The sequence below is a fragment of the Nothoprocta perdicaria genome, unplaced genomic scaffold (assembly GCF_003342845.1).
Source record: "Nothoprocta perdicaria isolate Ctin4 unplaced genomic scaffold, notPer1 scaffold_30, whole genome shotgun sequence".
Lineage (NCBI taxonomy): Eukaryota > Metazoa > Chordata > Aves > Tinamiformes > Tinamidae > Nothoprocta > Nothoprocta perdicaria.
Window position 1 is genome coordinate 3704821 of NW_020455533.1, and position 24659 is coordinate 3729479.

The 24659-nt window shown below is 45.7% G+C and overlaps 1 protein-coding gene across 1 annotated transcript; it reads left to right on the forward strand.

Moving 5' to 3' along the window:
• The first annotated feature begins 7 nt into the window (after positions 1–7).
• LOC112949861 (hepatocyte nuclear factor 4-beta-like) lies at positions 8–22833 on the forward strand. The gene is made up of 12 exons (XM_026042318.1): positions 8–74; positions 824–912; positions 2402–2606; positions 8477–8648; positions 10226–10320; positions 16069–16175; positions 17195–17350; positions 17932–18019; positions 18784–18936; positions 19549–19785; positions 20130–20243; positions 21235–22833. The coding sequence occupies exons 3-12, from the start codon at positions 2492–2494 to the stop codon at positions 21369–21371; spliced, it is 1374 nt and encodes a 457-aa protein (XP_025898103.1). The 5' UTR covers positions 8–74; positions 824–912; positions 2402–2491; the 3' UTR covers positions 21372–22833.
• The last annotated feature ends 1826 nt before the right edge of the window (positions 22834–24659 follow it).

Below are 24659 nucleotides of genomic sequence, written 5' to 3' on the forward strand. Positions count from 1 at the left end.
CAAACCTAATGCTGATGACCACAGGCCTCTGAGCCCAGCGTCTTCTTTCCAGGCCACAATTCTCCAAAAAGACAGTGAGTACCTACCAGTAGGGCTATTTTAATAGCCAAGAACCCATAGGAATCCTACAGGAACTGCGGCAATCAGTTTGAGTGTCCTTGCATGGCTGCAAGGGTTGTGGATTGCTGAGAATCAGGCACGGGTGCACCCGTAGCTCAGTTCACAAAAATGTGCCAGATTAATAAACCTAATTATGACTGACATTGAGTAAGACGCAAGAACGACTAATCAGATGTCAACTTAGCTGATGCTGGCATTACTGAAAGCCTAAGGGCAGAGTCCAAGGATAAAAACATAACTTCTTATCTAAGTTAGGAGTCATTTGTGCACTACTAGTTACAGTGTGTTCTTAAAAAAAGGAAAGAAGGAAAAAATATATCTATAGCACGTGAAATTACTTTATGCCCCACAAATGATAAGAAAATAAAGCTAAAGGGACCTGCAACCAATCTTTGTAGGGGAAAAGCCCATCTACAGTAAACACGTTGCAAAGTCTACCTACTGTACCCAGGATGCGGACAAATCCTGGCAGCCTGCGTGAAACGCTGGGTTTGCATAGATGAAATCAAAATGAGTGTCTCTAAGATATTTCAAAACCCAATTTGGGCATATTTCTTGCTATTTGGAGTTTGCTAGGATACTCYGAGACCGCCCTACTCCTCGGTTCAGTGAGAGTTCAGGCAGTCTGGCAAGCCTCTCTTTTTGGCCAAGGCTCCTTTTCTGGCAACACATCTCTCTGTTTCTCGACTCTTCTTTCCTCCAGATTTGACAGGATGTTGAACTGGACCTCACAGAACAACTCATGGAAAGTAAGAATCTCTGACACACACCAACGTCACTGGAGAGGGAATGGTAAGGTCAAGGAAGGTGCCTGGAAGATGAAACCAGGACTAAACCAACCATTTCAAGCCATATTGCATTAGCAAAATGCATGACTGTGTTTTATTTGCCGTAAAACTCATGAGTCTTAACAAGGAAAGAACTTTCTGGGCGAAATGCAGAATATTTTAAAAACCCAGAGTCCTGTGGGAGAAACTGGAGTTGCAGTTCCATGAGATTGGTCTTTTCCAGTAAAACCTAGTATGGACCAACATGAAATGCAATACCAGATACCTGCTTGGCAGTCTGTCCTATCACTTCCAGCCTTTTCTGTTTCCCTCACTTGCCATCACGTGAAACCTTCCGCCCTAACAACCTACAGCTTGCTCAGTGGGAGCTGTTTAACACCATGGCTGGCCTGTGGCAGGAACGGAAAGACCTGGGTGCTATGAATAGTGGGTGGTAGATGATGGGGTGATGGTGGAAAGTGACATGAAGTCTCCTGGGCCAAATGTGAAGCTGACTGTGACAAGCCCTTATTTTCACAGAATCACAGAATGGGTAAGGTTGGAAGGGGTCTCTAGAGACCATCTAGTCTAACCTGCCTGCTCCAGCAGGGACACCCAGAGCATGCGGCACAGGGTGGCATCCAGGCAGRTTTGGAAGACCTCCAGAGAAGGAGACTCCACTGCCTCCCTGGGCAGCCTGTGCCAGGGCTCTGTCACCCTCACAGTAAAGAAGTTCCTCCTCACATGGAGATGGATCTTCCTATGTTTCAACTTACACRCATTACCCCTTGTCCTATCTGGGAAGCACAGTCGTCTGGTGTGTTGGCCACTCCACCCAATTTGGTATTGACCTCAAACTTGCTCAGGGTGCCTTCTATCCCCTTGTCCAAGTCATTGATGAACAAGTTCAACAGCACTGRGTCCAGTAGTGACCACTGCGGGATGCCACCGGCCTCCAACTAGACTTGGTCTCATTTATCACAACCCTCTGAGCCCTGCCATCCATTCTCCCCCTTGGAAACTCAAGGTGAGATTCAATGAGCATCGCTGCTCATCACTCTCTTGGCCATGCCACTGGTTCTGAGTACTGACCTACCTTGAACCTTCAGCCTGGCATGACACTGACTCATTTTCTTCTCCAGCTTCAAGAGACGTCATTCCATCTTTCTCCATGGGCTGGTAGCTGGTAGTGAGAAAGGCAGTATCGACCCGTCATGGGCATTATTTGACATGACCACTGCTGAAGAGCAGCCCATGTGTGTGAACGCCTCCCCGCAGCCCTTTTCAAAATGTTTGCACAGGCATGGCCATAAACCAGGCTGTATTGACCCAAAGATGCAATCCAAGTTGTTTGAGTCTAGGCCTTATCTACATCATATTATCAGGACTCAGAGCCCAGATGCACCCCGGGAAGGGAGGGGACTGTGTGGGAGAGAGAGGGAAAAGCTTCGTCCCTTCTCCTGTCGCGGGGAGGGGACTGTGGCCGGCGCTAGGTAATGATTTGTCATTTCAAGGGCTGAGGTGTCTCTCTTCACAGAGGAAACCTTGGCCGTGATTGACAGCGGCGCCGTTTTCGCCTCTTCCTTTGCTGTTGACAAGTAATAATGAAGCTTTGTCAGTCCATCATGGACATGGATATGCCTGACTATGTGGACTCCTTGGATTCCTCTTATACCATGCTGGAATTCGAAAACCTGCGGGTGCTTCCGAATAACACTGGTGAGATTTCTCTTCGCTTCCTCTTGAACAACCTCTACTATCCTTTCCAAAAACTGAGCACCTGGACAGGGCAGATAGAAGGTGTGGGGCTGAGGGTGGAAGGATAATATTTAAGTAGTTCTCCTGTCAACTACTGTTGAATCTGCAGTTATATTTGGGCTGAAATAAGGATTGTATTAAGGGTTGTAAGGGTCGTTAAGGGTTGTATTTTGAGTTATTTCTTCCCTTAACATGCTAAGTGTCACATCCTGAAGAGTCCACAAGGTATAGAAAACACTAGTGAAGCTACTGATGAAACACAATCAATTTGTCCCCCTGAATGACTTAGCATTTCTTCATGAAAAGTTGTGTTTGTTCCCCGCCATGATTGAGGTTCAAATTTAATTCTTGAAAAAGACACCATCTATATTTTTACAAGAGATTGTGCATCTGATTTTACTTAGTAGGTGTGTAGGATGAGAAGTAATATCCAAAAAACACTTGTATATGCTTGCTCCCACGATTGCCCAAAAGTCTTTAAAACACACGAAGAAATTTTCCATGAGATGTAACTTTTTATATTCCAGCACTTTCACTTTGTTCACAGAAATAAAACGTGTTGCACGGTTTGCTTAGGCAATTTGAATAGTGAAAAATAGTCTGACTTAAAGCAAGTACTATTCTGTGACACTGACTATTCAGTGCCTAAAACATGAAGGATATATTAGTCATAAAATATACAAATTATCATGTAACTGAATATGATGCCAATTTTAGCAATGCCTTTGGAGCATTTCGGCAAAATTTCATTTAATTTGTTAAGAAACAGTGAAATTAAGATCTTTCTATTGTCTTGCATTTGTTCATTAGTTGTTGCGTCAGAAGAAATTAGGATTTCAGAATGACTTTTGCCAACAGCACAAAATGATTAGATTTATTAATCTGGGACATGGAGAGTGTCAGTAGGCAAGTGAAATTAAAAGGCCGAAATAAATTTTATTTTAAAGCCAACTTCAAGAAAAGCTCTTTCTATCCCTAAGTAAAGGATTTCCAATTATTTTTGCTAGTGCCAGATAGACTGGATCTTATTTCTTATTATTTTTGCCGAAAGGTTTCCGTCTACCATCCTACTCCAGAAATGTTATTCAACACAGATGTTCTGCTTTGTTTCTGAACACAGGATATTTTTTTGATTTTTACTGCAGTACAATTTTTCTCAAAATTCGCTTTATTTTGGCAAATGAAACTACCTAAATCTGTTTGGGGCTCTTTGCGTTGTTTCGTTACGTGAGACTGACAGGTTCAGTTTTTCTGAAGTTTACCTAGATCAGTATTGGGTTATTTGCTTAGYTGTTAATGAGTAACATGTTCTCTCAGGAACTAGCTGTTTTGAAATTAGCTTGTTTGTCTTGGGTAAGTGTCCTCTTCTACAGTTTGTAAAAATAACTTCAAAAAAGAGCTGAAATGGCCATGCATGGAAATTTTCTACCCATCAACTGAGTCYAGTTCCTGCATACCCCCCAAAAGGGCAGTTGACACAAAAAGTCTGTAGTTCCAAAATATTTTAGAATTTGTTAAACTCAAGCAATAAGCTCAGTTGAGGTAATGTTCATGAAAAGTTTCCTACATTCTGAGTAACTTTGTGTGTGTGTGTGCATGAGAAAAATGGAATATTTTCAAATAAGGCATTTTAAAAAAAACCTAATTATTTCCTTCTTTGGGATATTTTTTTCATCAAAAATTCAGTTTCATTAATGGTGTGGAGCACTTCCGGTGTGAAGCATTCTCTTTCAGAAAGCTTCTATAATTATTCAATTATTATTTTGGATCCTCGACCTTTAAGTAGTTCATAATTTGCCAGACGTTTTGCGATTAATTCAAAAATAAAGAATAGAACCCATTATGGGAGTGGATGAGAATATAAAACATTAATCTGTTTCAAATAGAAAAAATGGTGAAAGAAAATGAATGAAAAACGAGGCTAATCCTGCCCCTCCTGTATGAAATACCTGTTGTAAATGCGGAAATATCCCTATTTAGTGCAAACTCGTTTCCTTTATCCTGGCCGCCACTGCAAAGCATATTCTCACTTTGTTTTCATGTGCTGTTAATAGTCTTTTCATAACACTCTCCTCAGAGTTGTCATAATTAGCTTGTATATATGTCAAATATAGAGATATAGGCCTATATTTTGTAACATAATTAGCTTATTATATTGCACTGATTCTCTGGCTGGGTGTCCGTGGACACCTTGGCCCCAGCTTGCAGTGCCAGCTCCGCTCCAGCCCTGCATTTGCATGCCCAGTTTTGCAACAGCGGTTTTGGGACTCTAGTTTGAGTGCGATGCGTGACCTAAATCCACATTTACATGCCCTTTGCATTCAGCCTGGCACGTGCAACTCGTTGCGTGGGATATTTCACTGGCAGCTGCAAAGCGCACGTGCCAAAGCCAGGACCAGCCTTGGGGTCTCTGGGTATGCAAATCTACAGCCAATTTAGAAAATATTGCAAGGTAGGTGTMCTATGGCAGAGCATGTTTAGGAGAGAGAGAAACTGTTGACTGTACAGTAGCCTGGAAAATAACGGAAAGGAAAAGCAGCAGAGAGGTTTTCGGGGAGCAATCCAAGCTCCTGCTCTTGAGATGCCATTTGCCAGCAGCATGAGACCATCCTCACTGTCCTTTCTTGGACCTGTAAAGCTTGACATTTTTATTTCAGCCCTGATTTGGTGATGATTTATATAGTGTAGGCAACATGCAGCAAAAATCGGTGTGTTTTGTGCCTGTGAGCTTGGTGTTCCCCCAAAAAGCTGCTGCAGCCTTTAGGCTAAGCCCGTCATTGCTAGGTAGGCTGTGCTCTTGGACTGAAACCCTGACTTTTCTGCCTCTGCATCCCACTGACAGCCCCAGTGAGAACTCTGGTCTTCATCTCAGTCTAGGACCTGTGTGAGGTCAAGATGAGTTGTGGTCTGGGCTTGTCGCTCAGCAGATCCATCCCACCAGGAGTTGTTCTGGAGCTGTTTCGCTGACCTGGATTAGGAGCTGCTTGGTTGAGCTGCTTGGCAATGAGTATAAACTGATATATCCGAGCATCTCTGAGCATCGTGGTGAGGACATCTAGGACTTCTTTTCATCTGTGCTGAGCCAGGTCCAGATCTGAGCAAACTGGGGACTTGTGTAGGTGGTCACCACTTCTCAGCTGATTTCTCAGGCAGGGAAGAGTTCTGGGAGCAAGTCTGGTTTTCCTCTACCTAAAGCATCCCAGGAAAAATCCAGGCATTCTCCAAACCCAGGGTAGGGTTGAAGGCCACGCCAAAACCTTCCTCCTGTGCACATGGCATTTGCTGTGTGTTTGCCCTCCTCTGTGCATTTGGAACTCCTCATTTGGCATTAAGCTGTGTTTATATTAAGTATTATTTATTAAAATGAACTGTTACAATGGTCTGCTSTAATGTATAGTTACCACTGAATTGTAGCCTGTGAATTTGTGTTTCTGTGGGTATGGGTGAGGGCAAAATTGAGCTCAATAACTTCCATGAGCCCTCACATGATTAGAGCTGATAGTCTTTCCCAAAGTAAAATGGGATTTAAGGCCAGATTAGGAATTTCTTCCTCCTCTTAGCAAACAGTTCCTCACATGTCCTACGGACATAAGGAGGAAAACAGCTTCTCTGATGAGTAAATGCTTTGCAGTCTCAGGGGATGTTTTGCAATCTGGACTCAGCTAAGGAATGAGGAGTCCTTCGGAGACCCAAATCGCATGATTTTGGCTCAACTCCTCTGAAGTCACCAGAGAAATCATGGGTGGAGTGGGGAGAGAAATTGGCTTTTTTATCTTCATTTCTGTTGTGCAGTTTTCTTTTAATGGAATCCAGCACACACTGCGCAGTTGTTTATGATCACATGCTCCTTCAGAAAACAATGACAAATGGATGGAGTAACTGATATGCAAATATTTAGCAATAAGTGCAGTTATTCTGGCAAGAGCTTATTTTGCACTGCATTAACAAGCACTATAAAACTAAGAAAAACTATGTAAATCACCATTAACCACCTCAGGCATAGACTAAGTTTCCTGCTGACAAAGGTCAAGTCTGGGAATATCTCGCATGGATTTGGGAAAGAGATAAATTTCTGTCATCATGTGCTAAGATGCAAACGCTGTCACTTTTCTTCTTGTGTTGCCTCCACCTCACTGCAGTCTACTTGTCTATTCATCCCTTTATTAGAAGGTGACATTTAGATGAAAACATGTTTGGGAACGAGGGGAGCAAAACTGGCTTTCATGTTTGTACAGCACGAGTTACAGTCGGTCCTGACCTTGTCCCTTAGGTGGTATAAAAAAAAAAGTGGTTAATATTAAATATAAAAACTGACAAGTTGCTGGAATGATTTAAAATGTACAGAAAATTTAAATTTTTGTTCATCTAAAAACAATTATGGAAAAAATCATTTTTATGCTTTTTTTTTTTTCTGACAGCACAAACATATAAACTCTTTTCAAAAGTTCGTTTAATGTTAAAGACCTCACTCCCTGTGAGTCTGGACAGTAAAAAACTGTCCAGGTTTTGAAAAGCTAAAGCTGTTTAAGCTTAAGCTTCTCTCTTTTTTTTTTTTTTGGCTCCCGATTGCAATTTTTATTGAATAGCAAATATTTTCACTATAAATTTTTGATGTGTATTCATACACAAAAATAGCATTCTCTCTCTTGCTCTGCATATGTACACGTTGTGTGGGGATGATCCAAAGCTATTTTTATGCATTATGCTGTAGAAAACTTTCCCCAGACCGGCCAGCTTCGTGCCCTTTCCTTCATGCCAAGTCCTCCCCRTTGAATAACTCTAAGTTTTTCTCCTTGCTCAATACAAAGGACCAGAGCTTTGCTCAGTCCAKTCTGGCTTTTCCCCATGGTAGGATGCTGTTTGTCCCTAAAATGTTGTCTAGGTCCCTGCAGCAGGAGATCATCTCCCCTGGAGTGGAAAGCCAAAGAGGGAAAGCTCCCAAAGGAACGATAATTCCATAAAAGTGGAGTGGCCGGGTCAGGACAGACCAGGCACACATTGCACCTCTCAGCACAGCCTAAACTGTGTCATCTGGGTCTTTTCAAGTGTCTCCTTTTTATTTTTATTTTTTATTTTTCTTATTTTCCAAGCTATGCCTCAAATTAGGAGGCTTAAGAGTCCAGTGGTTACGGGCTACCTTTAAAGGGCACTTTCAGCAGCCGGCCAGGACAGAGCTATTCCTGCCCCAAATGGGCCAGTGCAAACAGAGGCCATCACAGAGGGCTTTCATATGACCTAATTTTAGGTGCTTAATTTAGACGGAGGATCCTCCTGCACCCCTCCAAAGCCAGTAGCGAGCAATGGGGCGATTCAGAGGGCAAACGACCCACACTTGGGAGGACTGAGRTGACCTTTGTGAGAGCTGTTGAGCTGCGGAGATGCTCAGAGCCGCAGCCTGTTGTCACAGTCATCTTCGTCACGTGCATGAGTCAGGTCACCCTTCCTGTCGCCGCTCTCTCACAATAATYACTGGCGCTAATGTTGTCCTTTTTGTTGTCTTCTGAGGGCACGAACTTTGAGCCATGTTCTTCAGACTYGTGCACCTTAAAAGCACATATCTCGTCTCTGGACCTGGCTTCTCTGAAAAGTATGGAAAGTAGCATGAAAAGTAATTGCTCAGTTCTCATGAGTGTCTTGAGGTGGGATGAAATGTTCTCGTTCACTCAAACCACCATAGGAGAGCCAGGAACTCCCAGCTGTGGTTGAGAAGGGCACGATGGAGGCTTTGCATGCGGCAGATCCCATGTGCGTGGTTGCGTATGGACYGCGATCCCCTATAGAACCACTCTGGTTGATGGGGAGGTCTCAGGGTCTCTGTGCTCTGCTTGCAGAGACCATTGCAGCTGAGTCAACCAACAGCAACCTGCTCACCAACGGCATCAGCTCCCTCTGCTCCATATGTGGGGACCGGGCAACCGGCAAGCACTACGGCGCGTCCAGCTGTGACGGCTGCAAGGGCTTCTTCAGGAGGAGCGTCCGCAAGAACCACGTCTACTCCTGCAGGTACCCACCCCTGCCACTAGAGATTTGCACCATTTATTGGAATCATCCATAATGTGGGGAATCAGGATTTACAGTGGGGCCCCCAGGTGATGAATTAATGTGGTGTGGGGGCTAACACCATGCAGCAGTTTGGTTTCTGACCAGAAGAGAGGGAGCTAAGGAGTAAGGGGCTCCCCACTCAKCTCACACTGTGACACCTTTCGTGGCACTGAGCAATCCATTCTGAGAGTTTCTCATCCCCTTTTTCCCCCGTGCTATTAACCGAAGGGAACTTTGATTCCCTTACGAGATGTGAGGGTTAACAATGTAGGCACAACTTCTGGGTGTGGAGCGACACTTGACCTCATCCCAGTCTAGCAAGGGAATGCAAGGAGGTGAAAGATTTCTTTTCAAATGAGACCTTTCCTGCTTTTCCCAGTAATGTCTCACCTAAAAGCAATGAGCCTCCAAGAACCTGTCACCTCTGGAGCCTCCATCTCCCCCACAGCTTCTCCAGTTTTGCTRTCAAACCAATTAAAACGCACACACTGACATATCCCTGTCTGCTTTACAATTGCTCTGAGAATCTACCRTATACCAATGAGTCATGTCCACATATACGCTGGTATATATTTGAGTGATTTTTTTTTTCCAGAAGCAGGCTATAAATTATACTGCCGCTATCTTGGTTGACCTTAGGGAAAAAATGTTGTTTATCTTAAAGCAGGAGGAACAAAAAAAAAAAAAAAAAGGAAAAAAAAAAAAGTGGAAGCCCTTCATCTCTAATTAAAACCTGGAAGTTCTCTTTCTCTTCCAAGGTTCCTCCTCCTTTAAGGGCGTTCCAAAGTTTTGTCCTGCGAGTCACTCTGTTTGTTCGACAGGCTCCTGGGGTGCTTATCTCTCCAGAACACACCAGCCATCGTGGACACCCTGTGTCCACCCACAGCCACCCCAGGCACTGCGCGATCCCAACAGCAGGAGGAAATAGCTGCTCCTGATTTTTCTTTGGGAAATTTCTCCCCAGGAACCCAAAGATCAGTGTGTGCTATTAGCCAGGGAAGGGCTGCAGAGTTAAAGCCAAGCAAATGGCAAAGACTCCCCTGCCTACCAATCCTTATTTGGTGAGCAGTGCCCTTTTTAGCCCAGCTCTGCTGTTTATTGCAGACGTGAATTCCTTGGAAAGTCTTTAAGCCTTTGCACCTTTGGCGTTGGACCAGCCTGGGAAACTGATGGCAGTCCCTGAGTGTCCTGCGTTGTGTCTTCTCGCCGTGGCAGATTCCTATGCAGGCACATGCAAGTTCCCAAGCCCACCATGGAAATGGAGAGGAATTAGGAGTTTTTCTGCCTCCAAATGAGGCCAAATGAGCTAGAGACCTGCCAGGGCCTGTGGGATAGAGTGTAATTAATCCATGCAAAGGAGGATGGTGTTCAAGGCAGAACAAGCTCTTCCCTGGGCTCTCCCCATGCAGAGTGTGATCAAGACTGGGCAATTGGGCCTGCCCAAGGTCTTTGGGGTGCCAATGAGTTGGTTGCTCCATGTTAAGGTTCTCAGGGTGCCAATGAGTTGGTTGCTCCATGTTTCTCCCGTCTCCTCCCAGGTTCAGCCGCCAGTGCGTGATAGACAAAGACAAGAGGAACCAGTGTCGATACTGCAGGCTGAAGAAATGTTTCAGGGCCGGCATGAAGAAAGAAGGTAGGTGTGACCACATGTCCGGGTCCTGTGTCCCTTCACAGTTTTCTGCCCCTGGTTGACCCCCACTGTAGGGGAGTGATGGTGGGGAGCAGCGGCAGCCCTGACACTGGGACACCATGACCATGGGTTGCTGGGAGAGATGTCTCCTTCTCACAAGAAAACTTCATTTTCTATCTCAGACTATATATATCTTATATATATCTTGGGCAGGCTGGTCTCTGGAGGATATTTTTATACTGGGAAAGGGATGAGCTTCTTCAGGGAGTGCTTTAGAGCATCCAAACCCAGATTCTAGCTCTGAATTGCCTGAGGAAGGCATTTCTCCACGAGATGAACCTACAGATGGTCTTCATCAGGCCAAAGCTCCTCCTCGCACACACATTCTTTTAGTATCTTTTATCAAATAGACATGTAGGGCTTTAGTTTCTCTGTCATTGGCTTGCAGGAGGGGCCACACAGGGCTCTTTTTGTGCCCCCAAGAGGCCAGGTAGCACTGGGCATGTGCCAGGCTCCTGGACAGGGTGATAGAGTCGCTGCTTGGCCTTGACAAATCGCTCCTGGGTGTATTTTGTTTATTTGGCCTGTAAGCACTTCACAACAGGCCTTTCTTCGCAGTGATCCTGACAGGGAGACTGTTAATTGCAGCTGTGAAAATCTCTGCTGAGAACGGCCTCCTAAACCCTAGCAATTGAGTACAGCAAAGTTTTGCGTGGTGGTTTCCTTGGCTGATGCTCCTGCAAACCCTCGAGTAAGGCACAGGCAAAACATGATGTCCCGTGGGTCAGGACCCACTGCTCCATGTTGGGGTCTCCGTCCATCCCAGTTGTGTCCTAGTGAGTCCAGGGCTCAGTCAGGGTCAAGGCCTAGAGCTTGATTTGCTGTGATGGCAGCATGGCCATAGCATGGCTGTGAGAGATGGAACCAGTCAGTCATTGACGYAGCAAGCTCCGTAGTTCAGAAATGGTGAAATCTGGTGATCAGTTCCATTCTTTGAGTGGAAACATGTTTTTCTAATTGGTTTTATGGTAAAAGTTGTAAAACCTTGGCTCGTTCGCTCATTATCGATTGCAGCTCCGTGGAAGATGACTCACTTCAAGTTCCACATAGTCACATTCTTTGCAACTGCTTTTATGAGTGCAGCCAGGTTGTGTGCAAGCAAACTCCTCGTGTGTTTGGTAAGACAGATTTGAAAGCACCTTGAGCAAGGGCTTTGTGGAGCAGCACCGTGTGCCGAGCCTCGGTGCAGAGCCGCAAGAGGAACCCTCTTGCACAACTGTGTGCACAGAAAAGAACACAGTTATTTGCTCTAGGGTGGTTCTAGATTAATATTAAACAGTATTGCATTAGGGAAGGAGAGAAATGGTGTCTTGGGACAGAGCACTACTAGGATGGTACCAAGATTTGTGCATTATTCACACTGGGGACAGGAGCCGTGATGTTCGTGCTGAGGTGGCCCCAGCATTGAGTGCCTGGACATGCTCTGCTTTTGGCACAACATTTTCCAACCAGCCCATATAAAAGGGATCAGACTTTCCAGGGTGTGGTAATAAGGCTGTTTACCCTCGGGAGAGGGGAAGAAACTGGAAATGATGGTCATTGCGGCCGGTGTCTGCTGGTACACCTGGGCTGGGGCTGGCCTCATGGCCCGAGCGCCTCCGGCCATCATCTGCCCCAGGGGCTGGGTGCAATATTGGAAAACCCAGCACTTCCCAAATGTTCTCCTCCAGGAAAAACGAGCTGACAAGCTGGAATTTTTGAACCAGAAGGATTTTTTTTCTCCCCAATCTTCCTGTGTTGTAAGATATGATGTGGCACAATTGGGTATTTTTCTCTCTCTCCCTCTCTCCCTCTTTTCCTTTTTTTTTTTTTTTTCCTTTTTTTTCCTATTGGAAACAGTTCTAATATATGAGAGATTTTGAGAGGCAATGTGTTTATCTAGTTTGTAGAATGGAAATTTCTGTCCTAAAATAATAAGTTTTGTCCAAATGCCTGGGCTAGAACTAGCCTGGCTGCCCCTAGGGAAGCCGTGTGGCAGCAGGTCCCAGCACAGTTCATGGAGGCATCATCATCTTCCTTTAGGTTTCCCTGTTGGTTCAGTTGGGACTTTAATTACACTTTCCAAGAGGACCGAGGTGTGTCCTGCGCAGGAGCTGGGCGCCTCCAGAGAAGATATTTGGCACAGGAAGGTCTGAGGTGGTCAGCAAGGTGCACACCAGATAGTGCGACACTCAACGAAAGCAGCAGGATACTACTTTTAGCATATTACTGAGGTCACATTTAACCTTGAATAAATTAGCAGAGCGTGATTATTCTGATGAACCAGGTCATAAAATCCCTGCGAGCATTTAATAACCTTGGAGCCTTTTGAAACGCCCAGCGTTACACTGTCAGTTTGTCAGTGAGAAAGGAGGGTTAATATTTAACCTCTCRCCCTCTTTAAAGCAACTTATGAATGTGCATGAGCACCATTAGATGTATGCAGAAGTGAGAAGAATTATTGTACCCCCTTCTGTCACATCTCAGGGGGAGGAATTGAGTCTGGCCTTATATATTTTTCTTTAATTGGACAGGTTTATAGGAGTGTTTTGCCAGGGTTTCACAGGACTGCTATCTTGTGTCCTACCTATGATTTTCATATCTCTTTGCCAGTTTTGGAAGGTCTGGCATCCCAGGTCATTGCAAAGACAGATGGAAAAGTTAAAAGATCTTCTCTACTTTGATAAAAATCACGCATTGAATGACAGCACGTGGCAAGATTAATCATAGATATCTCACTGGGGTTTGCAGCCCTGTGAAATGTATCACCCCTACAATATCACAGACAGCCTGGGGAAAAGATATTTTGTGCATATATAAATTAATGGGGATGGGCTCGTCAACGCATGGTCCAAGGCTGGATTCAACCTGTGCAGGGACCGTGGAAAATTACTGGTTTGCTGCAGTCTGACTCAAATCAATGCCTGCTCCCTAACCCACTGGCTTTGCTGGCGGCTCCTCGTCACATGCCCTGGGCTGTGTGGCAAGGACAAAACGTTTGGGAAATTGGGCTTGCTGCAATTGCACAAACACCACTGTTTGCTCAGGAGCCCCAGGGGCGCGTTGCAGTTGAAATGCGTCCGATGGGCAGTCTGTGCAGTTTTGCTTTTGCTTCCCACGGCGGGGAGTGAACCCCTCGGTGCTCCCTGGGGATGTGGTTGGATCCCAGCGCRTTGTTGTGTCATTCCTCTGGGAAGCAGCGGGATGCTGGACACAGCACCAGGATCGCGTCCTTTCCTGGCCAGGCTGGYGTGGGATCCACTGCACCCTCCGACACCAACCGCCAAGCCCTTAGTCTTTTATGAGCCCAATAAATGCGGCCGTATAATTACCACACGGCAACAGATTAATGTTGTAGCAGGTGAAATATTAACTCCCTCTTGTATCTTATTCCATAGCATCTTGGGTACTTTCAGTGATAGCGCCAACATCACCTCGAGAAAGACCTCCCGTGCCGCCCGCTTGCTCTCCAAGAGTGGCCTTGGTGCACTAAAAATGTGCCCAAAATGATCCTGAGAGGAAGGGGGAAAGAGGCCTCCTGAAGGCATCGGGGACTAGAGATAGATCTGCTGAGTTTTGTAGCTCTTGTGTGAATTAAGATACATTAGCCAGCCGAAACCTTCCTCTTGTGATAAAAGCTGTGATTTAGATAGCGATTTTATTGGAGGATAAGTTTCTCAGAGGTTGTGGGTTTTGCTCAGTGTCGGGTGTAACAGCGTCCTGCTCCTGGAGTGATGTTGCTGAGTGTAAAAGCAAGGGAAAGACATGTTTTGGAGAGTCCGTTTTCCTCTGATTTATGTCCCTGTACATTTATGTCCATGTCCATGTACTGTGTAAAGGCTTCTGTGTACAGGAGGGCTGCGTCTTTTAAAACCCACCCAGCTCCTTGCAGCTTTCACYTAGATGGGGAAAAGGGGGTCCCTTTGATGGGACCCCCTGGCTCCCAGCAGGAGCAGCCACCGGCCACAACCACCCACCTGAACCACCCCAGATCCCTGAAAACCAACACCGGGCTCCTGTCCACGACCGCGTATTGATTTGGTCACTACCCACCTGCGTTCTGCCCTTTCACTCCCTTGGCCTCCCATCAGAGGCGGGTTAGGAAAACAGATAAGAGGTTTGATCTGAGCTCACCAAAACCCTCCTGGCCCCGGGAGAAGCGATGCTGCTCCTGCAGGGCTGCCCTGTGTGTAGGACAGTGGGATCAGCCCCTTCATCCCTGTGGGATCACCCCATCATTCTTGCGGGATGAACCCCAACGTCGCTGGTGGATCAGCCCCATCATTCCTGCGGGATCAGCCCCATCATTCCTGCGGGATCAGCCCCATCATCTTTCCAACGAGCTCACCAGGGAGCCAGGCAGACACCAGCTTTATGGAGATGCCCATGAATCTGGTCAGAGAAAAGGGTTTTGTCCCAAGAGAGGCGTCTGCTTTGGAGCCAGGTGTGCACTGGTAGGAACAGAAAAAAGGATGGGTGAATAATTCCCATTATGATGAATGTCCAAAAATGCCACTTTCTGGCATGCTGGTGGCTTCTCCGGGGCAAGAGCCAGCGGACAACGTGGCACCAGGCTCTGCTGCAATGCCCAGTGCTGCCCATGCTGCTTTGGTGACAAATCGCCCACTTTGGTGACAAAAACGCGCCCTGCGGCACCCGGGGAGTTAAAGCTCGGAGCCAGTAGCACTTTGACAGCGACGTGTGAGTCATCCCTCTAAACCAAACCAAAAGGAGCCTGGAATTGCTGTACAAGGGAGCGGGGATGTGCTGCGTTATCGCCACATGCTAAATCTTCCTGCTYCCTCAGCATTAAGGAACTGACAGTTGAATTTCGGAGCTGTCTGTAGCCAAGACGTATGAGCTGTCAGGGGAATGCTGAGTCCATACCCAATTCCTTCAGCTTCGTCTGGGATTCTTCCCCGCTGGGCTGAGGTCTCGGCAAGACCATAAGGTTTTTTTTGAGGGAGACTAGTGCTGAAAACAAGGTTGTCCTCAGCCTAGATCCTGCTTTTTAGTTTGCTGCTGGTTTGCTTGATTGTAGCAGTAGAGCCTATTCCATCCTCAGAGTCTGTTTTGCAAAAATAGAAGTGCAATAAATCTGTTATATTCAACATGGAGAAGMCATTGAACATGAGGCTAGATATGGTTTGTGCTTCAGGAAAAAGGATGCTGAAAAGGTGGAATGGACCTTCCCAAATCCCCYTTTTTTTTTTTCCTGGCTCACCATGACATGACCATGCCTTCCTGTTTGCAAAAACCCTATGGTTAATCTTCCCTGTGCAGTGGTTGCTCATTTCCTGGTTTCATGCCATCAATTGGAGCTCTTGTCCTAGTCCTCTTGGTGCCAGGTGAAAGCTCAGTGCAGCTGTGAACGGATGATACCCTGTTTTCCTCATGGAGAAGCTTTTGCTGGTGTCTTAGCAGGTCTCTTGCTCGGTACCTTCTCTCCTGTGAATGGTTTTTCCTTGCTGAAGTGAATTTACAGCCTGCTCACGGGCACAATATATCCCAGTTCCTCATCAGGATGCTTTGAGATGGGTTTGCAGTGATGATTCCCACGGATTATGGGCTTCCTATTGCAGGGGTCCATTCATTCTCATTCCAGCGTCAAGCAAGGGTGGAAGGTCTTGAAGATATCAAAGCCCTTGTTGTTGTAACTAGCAGCTCCTCGTTCTGGGGGAACGTGCAGCTAAGGTCGCTCTCTCCTTGCAGCGGTGCAGAACGAGCGCGACCGCATCAGCATTCGCCGGAGCAGCTACGAGGACAACGGCTCCCTCTCCATCCACGTGCTCACCCAGGCCGAAGCCATGGCACAGCAGGTACAAATCCAGGAATCTCCTTGCAAAAGCACCTATGGACCCTGCTCTTCCCTCTTGGAAGGTCAAGAACTCACTAACCCCGCCAGGGCTGCATGTCTCTGGTGCAAAAACTGGCCCTGGGAAGGAGATTCATTAGAAAGATACCCAAGAGCAAACAGTAGGAATCCATGGGTCCCTATAGACAGATGCAGCCTTTGTCATGAGGGACACAAAGCTGAAGTTTTGGGGATCTCAGGAACGTTAAAGCCCCCAGGTCCCCTCCGCGCCAACCTAAACTGCTGCTTCACCCCTGAGCAATTGCTGCATTTCAGGCACATATTTTCCCCCTCACTGCTATACACTATAATCAACCCTGAACGTATCTTTATAACTTTATTACCAGGGTAACCACTTCAGTGGGGGAAAAAATCTAATAAAATTGCTGGTTTAAACTAACGTCAACTCCTTTCTTACTGCACGTTCATGAATATTACCCTGCAAGTTGCTTAAATTCCTATGCAAATATACTTTCCACTGAGACATATGGTCCCGATTTGCATATGTATTTATATATATATATATATACATACAATCCTTCTACTTCGTTTTCAGAAATTTGCTACACTTTAACCCTCCCCTCCCAGCTGCTTAGAGGTCAAAATGTGTGTTTTGCACCCCAGACGGCCATGGTGGGGAAGGATGTATATCCATGCATACCATGAATAGCGCCTTGCATGTAAATAGCTGCTTTTAGTTATTGGCAAGGATTTGAGAGCCAAGGCTGATGCTGGGAAGGGGACTAGGAATGGGCAGGGAAGCGGAGGGATGGAGGGATGTGCGTTGGGAGGGAGCACCACCTCGTGGAGGCTCCGAGGCCGACTGTCCACCCAACAGCGTCACCACCGCGCCGGGTGTTGCGTTGGACACCAACGCTCCCRTGGAGCCCTCCTGTTATCACCAAACGGCCGCTCCCGAGGGATAGCAGGCGTTGGACGGGGTGACACGAGCCTACGGGGACCAAAGGCCTCCCTGTCTTGCAGTACTCGTCGCCGGGCCCCGCGCACAGCGCCGACATYGCCATGAAGAAGGTGGCCACCATCAACGACGTGTGCGAGTCCATGAAGCAGCAGCTGCTGGTGCTGGTGGAGTGGGCGAAATACATCCCGGCCTTCTGCGAGCTGCCGCTCGACGACCAGGTAAACGGATCCCAGGAAAATCCCCACCCCTGCCTGAATCCTGCATTTTCACATTAATATATAGATCACCTTATATATTAATATTATTATGTATTAATATAACCTTATATATCAATATATCTTTGTATATGCATATATAATTAATATATTAATATATATAACCTTATGCAAGCAGCAGCTCCTAGCAGGAGACGGTGAAGCAGGATCCCCCCATCTGACGTCCAAATAAACCAAGCCCRTCACTCCGGTATGCACAAGGACCCAGGCCAAAAAAAGGACTAATTTTCTCCCTATTCATGCCCAAGAGCTGAGTATAAAAGCCATTTATTCACCAATAATTAAACACCCTTGTTCTTTCAGCTGAAAACAACTCGTGGTTTCATTTGCTAYGTCTGCAGCACTCCTGATAAGCGATGCCAAGATATACCAATAATTTCTAGCTCTTAGCAGTATTTTATCTGCAGGCCTGACATCATAGCTAAACACAAGCTGACTTCRACTTAATCCGAGCAGCACTAGCTCCCTGCTCTGTCCACTGGTTCTCAAGTGCAATATCTCTTCTTCTTTATGTCCTCTTTCAGGTCGCCTTRCTCAGAGCCCATGCAGGGGAACATCTCCTCCTTGGAGTAGCCAAGCGCTCGATACCATATACTGATTTTCTACTACTAGGTAAAGCAGTGAAAAAAATCACTCCCGCTTTTTAATTTGCACACACAAGAGTATTCATTGCACACATTGCCAGGTCTGCTGCCTGTGAATCCACTCCATAGCCTGGGAAGGTCTCTGCAGAAAAGTAAAAAGGAAGAGGCTGTGACTTGTTAAACTGTCCCCTTCCCCATTTGATGTTTTGGGTGAAAGAARAATAAACAATATTTGAATGGGGCCCCAAACTGCACAGCCTTGTTTTTGTAACTGAAATTGCCAGCACACAGGAAATGGAGAATTTGGATATTCCTGCTTAAAAATGTAGTGCTGATCTATTAAAAACTAGAGTGCAAACGGGTATTGTCTTCTGTWGCCCTCTGCTGCCAGGAGCGTGATTATTCTTGGACAAAAAAATGAGAATGCTGACCTTAGCAGCAATGCATTCAAGCAAAAGAGGGAGGGAAACCTTCATCTACAAAAATATCCCATCCACTGAAAGCTAAACAAGAGTAAGCAACATTTGCAGACAGATATAGCAGAGAGTAAATCAGTACAGAATATGGACAGAGATTTGTATATGGCGGGCTAGCACCAGCATGTGTAGGCTACACAATTAAGGACCTAAGACTCTATTTAGACACTTGTCTGTGAATCCTGAATTTGGGTAAGAAATTGCATGCTGGAAATGTGCAGCACATGGGCATGGTGACTATCGAATCCATGCCCAGGGGGAGCTTCTGCCCAGCTAATTCACYGGGTCTTGATGCTGAATCTCTCTCACCCACCAGGCAACGACTTCATCATCCCAATGCACTGCCCGGAGCTGGAGATCGCCCGTGTGGCCACCAGGATCTTGGACGAGTTGGTGAAGCCCTTGAGGGACATCCAGATAGACGACAACGAGTACGCTTGCCTTAAAGCCATCATCTTCTTCGATCCAGGTGAGCTCCTTTCCTATGTGTGAGCATGGAGTTTGTAAAGGGATTATAAAAGCCTAACAGATATAGGACAAGCAGAGGGATAGACCTCGACCAATGTCCTCCAGACTTTGCAGGTCTTGGAGGAGCTCTACCACTCTTGGCCTCAGGAAAGCCCATCAGTCTGAAAGGAAGGAGATGACTGTTAAGGACATGCATACATGCTTATATTGAATTATCTATAAAAGAAATGAGTCGGCTGAGCAGTGTATGGAGCATCCATCAGCAATCAGAAAGGAGCATTAATAACCAGAGAGCTGGATTGCTCAGAGTACCCAGAAATACCAAGAGTCTTGTTAATGGGTCTTGCTGGCATCCATTACCAGGAGAGCCTGAAGAGCAGAAGGTGAGAGGAGASCGGGGAAGACTTATTTATTTACTACTTCCCATCAACTATCCTAATCCATATCAGATATGAAACAGTGGTAGCCCAGTCAAAGGAACTTGGGCACCCAGAGACGTCACAGTCTATGGGTCCCTGATGTTCCCTTCCTTTCCCTCTAAAGAGTCTTAGGGACAAAATAAAAACTTTTGGTTACACCTGCTGCCAATTAACTTCATTTCTTTCCCTCCCAGACTGCAAAGGCCTGAGTGAGCCTGGGAAGGTGAAGAACATGCGATTCCAGGTCCAAGTCAACCTGGAGGACTACATCAACGATCGCCAGTACGACTCCCGAGGCCGCTTCAGCGACATCCTCCTCCTCCTGCCACCGCTTCAGAGCATCACCTGGCAGATGATAGAGCAGGTTCAGTTCGTGAAGCTCTTTGGAGTGGCGCGGATTGACAGCTTGCTGCAGGAAATGCTGCTGGGAGGTAAAAACCCTGCTGAGAAGGACCAGCAAAGTCACTACATCTCAAAGCCTCTACCGGGCTTCGTGATGGGATTTGTGGGTCTTTTCTGGAGGAAATGGGAGCATATCTGGTGTAGAAAACACAGCATTGGCCTGGGAGCGGGGAAGTTTTATTGAACTTCACATCAGCTGAGGACTTGACTTTTAGGCAACAACCTGCAAGGCAACCCCACATTTTTGTTACCAACATACAAAAATTGACCCTAGTCGTAGACRAGTCTCTCCCTAAATAACAGACTCGATAGCGTTCATCTGATTTCTTGGTAGCTGTGCAAAAACTGATGTCTTGTCCGTCTTCTACTGCAGGAACTACCATCGATCTCCAGTACCAGTCAGGACCTCCCAGCCTCAGCCTGGACCCTCTGCCAGGACACGTCCTGCCAAGCAGCATGAGCTCTGTGATTCACCCTGTTCCAGACCGTACGTCTCCACTCCTACCCTGTTAGAGCCAGCTCAGTGAAGGGTCTGGATAGGAGAAGCAGTTATGAAAAATGAATTTGGGGCTTATTTATATATTTAAGTATTACATTTGAGTCAGGCTTCACCTCCTCCCCTTGCTAATTTATATTACTGCAAAATCTAGAAAAACATTTGCAGAAATAAGCCAAGATTCTCACATAATCGTGTGATGCCGAGATTTGTACTTTTGAGATGCTACCAAGCATCACAACAGTAAGAGCACACCAGGGTTGTGGAAAGTYGTTCCCTGCGAGCACAGAGAGCACTAGGAAATACCACGAAGGAGCCCACATGGTTATTAGTGGCAAGATGTTCCCTGCGCAAAATGTTTTGGTTGATGTCAACCAGAACACAATATGACCTGAAGACATGACCATCGTCAACCACTAGGGAAAGGCGTTTTGTTAAGGCGTTTCTCCACTGCAGGAGCAAACAGACAGTGCAATTACGAGAAAATGCAGGACGTGAGCTGCAATTTAGCAGCCTCTGCTGGGTAATCATAAGGTCTTCCACACACACACAGTCTTCTTCTATGGCTTATGATTTCTCAGAGCTCTTGGCAGTTTGTGATATTTCTCATCCATGTAAATGTAGCCACTTTGTATTTTTCCTTCTTTTCTTCCTTCTTTGCTCTCTCCTTCCCTCTTATGAATGAGGTTTAGTGGACAGCAGGTTGAGCTCTTTTCTGATGAGGAAAGAATTGAACTCCTTCTGAGTAGGAGATTGAAAAGTAGGTGGGGAAAAGTATTTCYCAAAAGCAAAATGCCTGGAGGATCTGCCACCTGTTTAAGCCCCACCACAAGCCAGGAAGGGAGCAAAGGTCTGGATTTTGGACCTCCACCCAACCCTAAGTGCCTGCTCTTGGTTCCTAGGACAGTTTTTTGATTGGACCCTGCTCTGCTGAAGAGCACCGAGGTGCATTTTAACTCCGTGTTCCTTCTCTCTCCCACAGCGTCTCCCGAGGCATCCCTTCCATCCCCGTCCACGAGCACAGGCAGCGAAGACTACAAGTTGGGCCCCAGCACGGGCGCTGCCGCCGTGGCGCAGATCTTGCCGCAGACAGTTATCCCGAAGCAGGAAATCCTATAGGCGGAGCTGGGAGGAGGAGCTGGAAACCTCGCTGGGAATGAAACGGGCCCTTTCCCTTGGCAGAGCACAGCAACCCCCTGCTTGCAAGCGGATCGGTCGCTCGTGCTCTTTGCTGCCCGCGAGTAACGCGGCGTCGCGCTGCGCTCACGACACCAGTGATCGGGATTGGGATTCAAACGCTCTTCAGCAGGAGCGGGATGGCCAACTCTTTGGAGCAGGGCTTGTGATTGCATTTGTTATCACCTAGCACCAGGTGATCGGAACCTTTTCTTAAAGCCTTCAGCCGCCACTGTCATAAAAAGGAATTCCTTACGTAGCTGCGGTTAATTGTTAATGAGGACGRCACACCTGGAATTGTCAGCTTGGGAAGGTCTGTTCCCATTAAAAGTTGAGTTACACTCCCGTTACTTCTGCTGTAGTTTAAAGAATATCTCCATGACCCCCAGCAGGCCAAGCCTCCCCCATTCCACATAGTCTTGGCTTAATCTACTCAGAGCAGCTCATGCTTAATGCTGCTGAATTACGCCCGTAGTAGCTAGAGTTCATCCATGAGTCAAATTAGCTGGGGTCAGTTGGTAAATGTAATTAAAAAAAAYATAATTAGAAGTAGTCTCCAAAACCTGTTGACTTACCCAATAAACCCTTGGTACCGTATACCATTTTTTACTGCAATTATACATGGAAAAGCAATCAAACTGAAGAAAATGCTACAAAACTGGTGAGGTGACCAACAGTTAACCAAGCTATGGCTACATACAACTCAAAATACTTATAGAACCTCAAAAATTTCCAAGAGCACTCGCCGTGGTGGTGTTTAAACGGATCCGCACCGTTCCAAAGCAGACTGCTGTACTCCTCCAAAGTTCCTGGCTGGAAAAGCGGTTCCCATGGCCTCCATGGCAAAGTTCTCGAGGTKCCACCGGTGGCCTCGCACCAAGCAGCACCACACGCAGGAGAGCTCCGGTCTGTCACATCACGGGTCAGTCCAGGTGCATCCCTCTTCRTGGCAAAAATGGGAGGACAGTTCCCGGCTCCGAGTTGTGCTTGTTGCCCTAATGCTTGTAAAGCACTTAAAGGTCCTCTGATAGAGGACACGGTGGAAATGCAATCCTGACYGAGAGAGGAGGCTGAAGAGCATCCAAACCTTCAAACGGGGAAGGCTTTGTACTCGTGTTGTCTTTCAAGGGCTAGGGAGGCATTTCAGAGTTCTCATTCTGCAGCACAGAGGTTGGAAAATCATTCAAGACAAGATATGCACGGGTTGAATTTCACCTAGGATCACAGTGTTTTATTTTTCTACTGCCTATGATGAATTTGATCTGATATTAAATGCTGATAGCTTTGATTTAAGCCGGTATTTCTGGAAAACAGGTTCAATGCAAACATTCCTGCTGCGTGAAAGATGCATCCGTACGTATGCACCGTTGCTTCCAGTTCCTCCATCCTGTAGATTAGTTTTCTAGAAATTCAATGTAAATTTATACTTACTAATGACAATAAAAATCTACAAAGGAAATAAATTCCACATGGTCCACATTTCTCAACTGGAGTCTTGCCTTTTTTAATTCAAAATTAAATGTCTCTATTAAATTCTTCAGTGCAAATACCCTTCTCCGCCCATCACAGGAAAAAAAAAGGATTATATACAGCTGCAAAGTTCAGTTTTCATTTCAAACTTTTTTTTTTTTTTTTTTTAGCATTACAAGGTATTATTTACTAAAATAAAAATGCCCACAAACAAGTAAGTTATTTCATCTTGCAAAAACGCTTGAAAATTGGATTTACTCTCCAAAGTTCAGTTAGTCTGGTGAACACTTAACAGCAAGAATTATGTATTGTCATACAAGAGRCCTACAGACCTTAATTTAGAAAAAAAAAAAATCTCTTCCTGGCTTCCTTATGTCAAACCCCACTCAAAATTAAGGCAAATATTTGGGAACGACTATTCTACTAGAATTCTGCTTTATTAGAATTATGAGCTTGTTAAGATATAAAAAAAAAAGTTCAAAAAAAGTCTAAAAATAAGCAGTGTGGCAACATGCTGGCTGAATTATGGGACGTGTCTTGGGTAGTAAACAAAGTGCTGCCCATTTCTCTGCAAATGATGCTTTTTATTTATAAGTGGCATCCACAATTGTAACAGCATCTAACCTGAACAGCAGATTAAAGGACCAGAACTGCACTGGTCAGTGCATTTCAGTTCGGTGTTACTAATCGACTTACTTCAGAAACCTTCTACAGTCCAATTTCTCCCTTTAAAACCTCTTAKCCACTTCGAGAGAACACCTTGAAAACACATGAGCAGCAAGGCCTTTTTCCTTCACTAGCTTTGAATGTATTTATTAACATTGTGCTATTAGAGAAAAATGAAAACATTCATAGGTAAGTGACATTTTCCTACAGAACACATATGAGAATGACCATAGATGAACTGCTGCTGGTGCAGTTTAAAACTTCAGAAAGAGACTAGGAAAGAGCCCGACATTAATAAGAGAAATTATTATAAAATAGGGATGAGGCAGGAGAAAGGATATAAACCAGTCCTTTCCACCTGCAGAGCTTCCTGCTCCATTTGACATTCAAACAAGCTCATCTCTTAAACAAAAAAGTCAATACAGCACAACTTACCTGTTGTAACATAATCATAACGAGACCATTAACCTGCTAAGCATACAAGGTGCTGGCATTAAGTTTATAGCAATGTATGTGGAGCTATTTTCTGCCTATGAATGCTTTTTATCTCGGCAAGTTGGACAAGCAGTCTATAAAGGAAGGATGATATCATACCCAGGAAAGGTTAAAACCAAACGAGCATTCTTTGGATTTGTTTGCAACAATAACAGCTTCCTGCGGCAGGAGAAATAAACAGCTTCCAGCTGCTCCACCTCGGCTGTCCTGTGGACCTTGTTTCCTCCTCGTGCTGTCGTTGGGTCAGTTGCTCTTTTCACAACTCTGAAATTATTATAATTTGCCTGAAGAGCTGCTTTCTCAGGTGGCTAAGTAGCTGTCCTTGTATCTGAAACTACAGAATCAGGAGGGGAAAAAGGTCAATATTTGGATAGAAACCGAGTTGCAGTTTGCACAAAAGCCATGTCTCTGCAAAGCCAGCTGTGTCTGACTTTTCCCAAAGGAAACATTCCATGTTCTCCCACTGGCCTAATAAGATAAGCAATTAAGGCCAGAGGATGCAGAAAGTAAAAAGCTTGAGGGCAGCTAAATAGTTAAATGTAGCTTAAAATCCTCAGGAAAGAAAAGGGAGTAGCATCTTTAATTTGACTTGAAACTCAA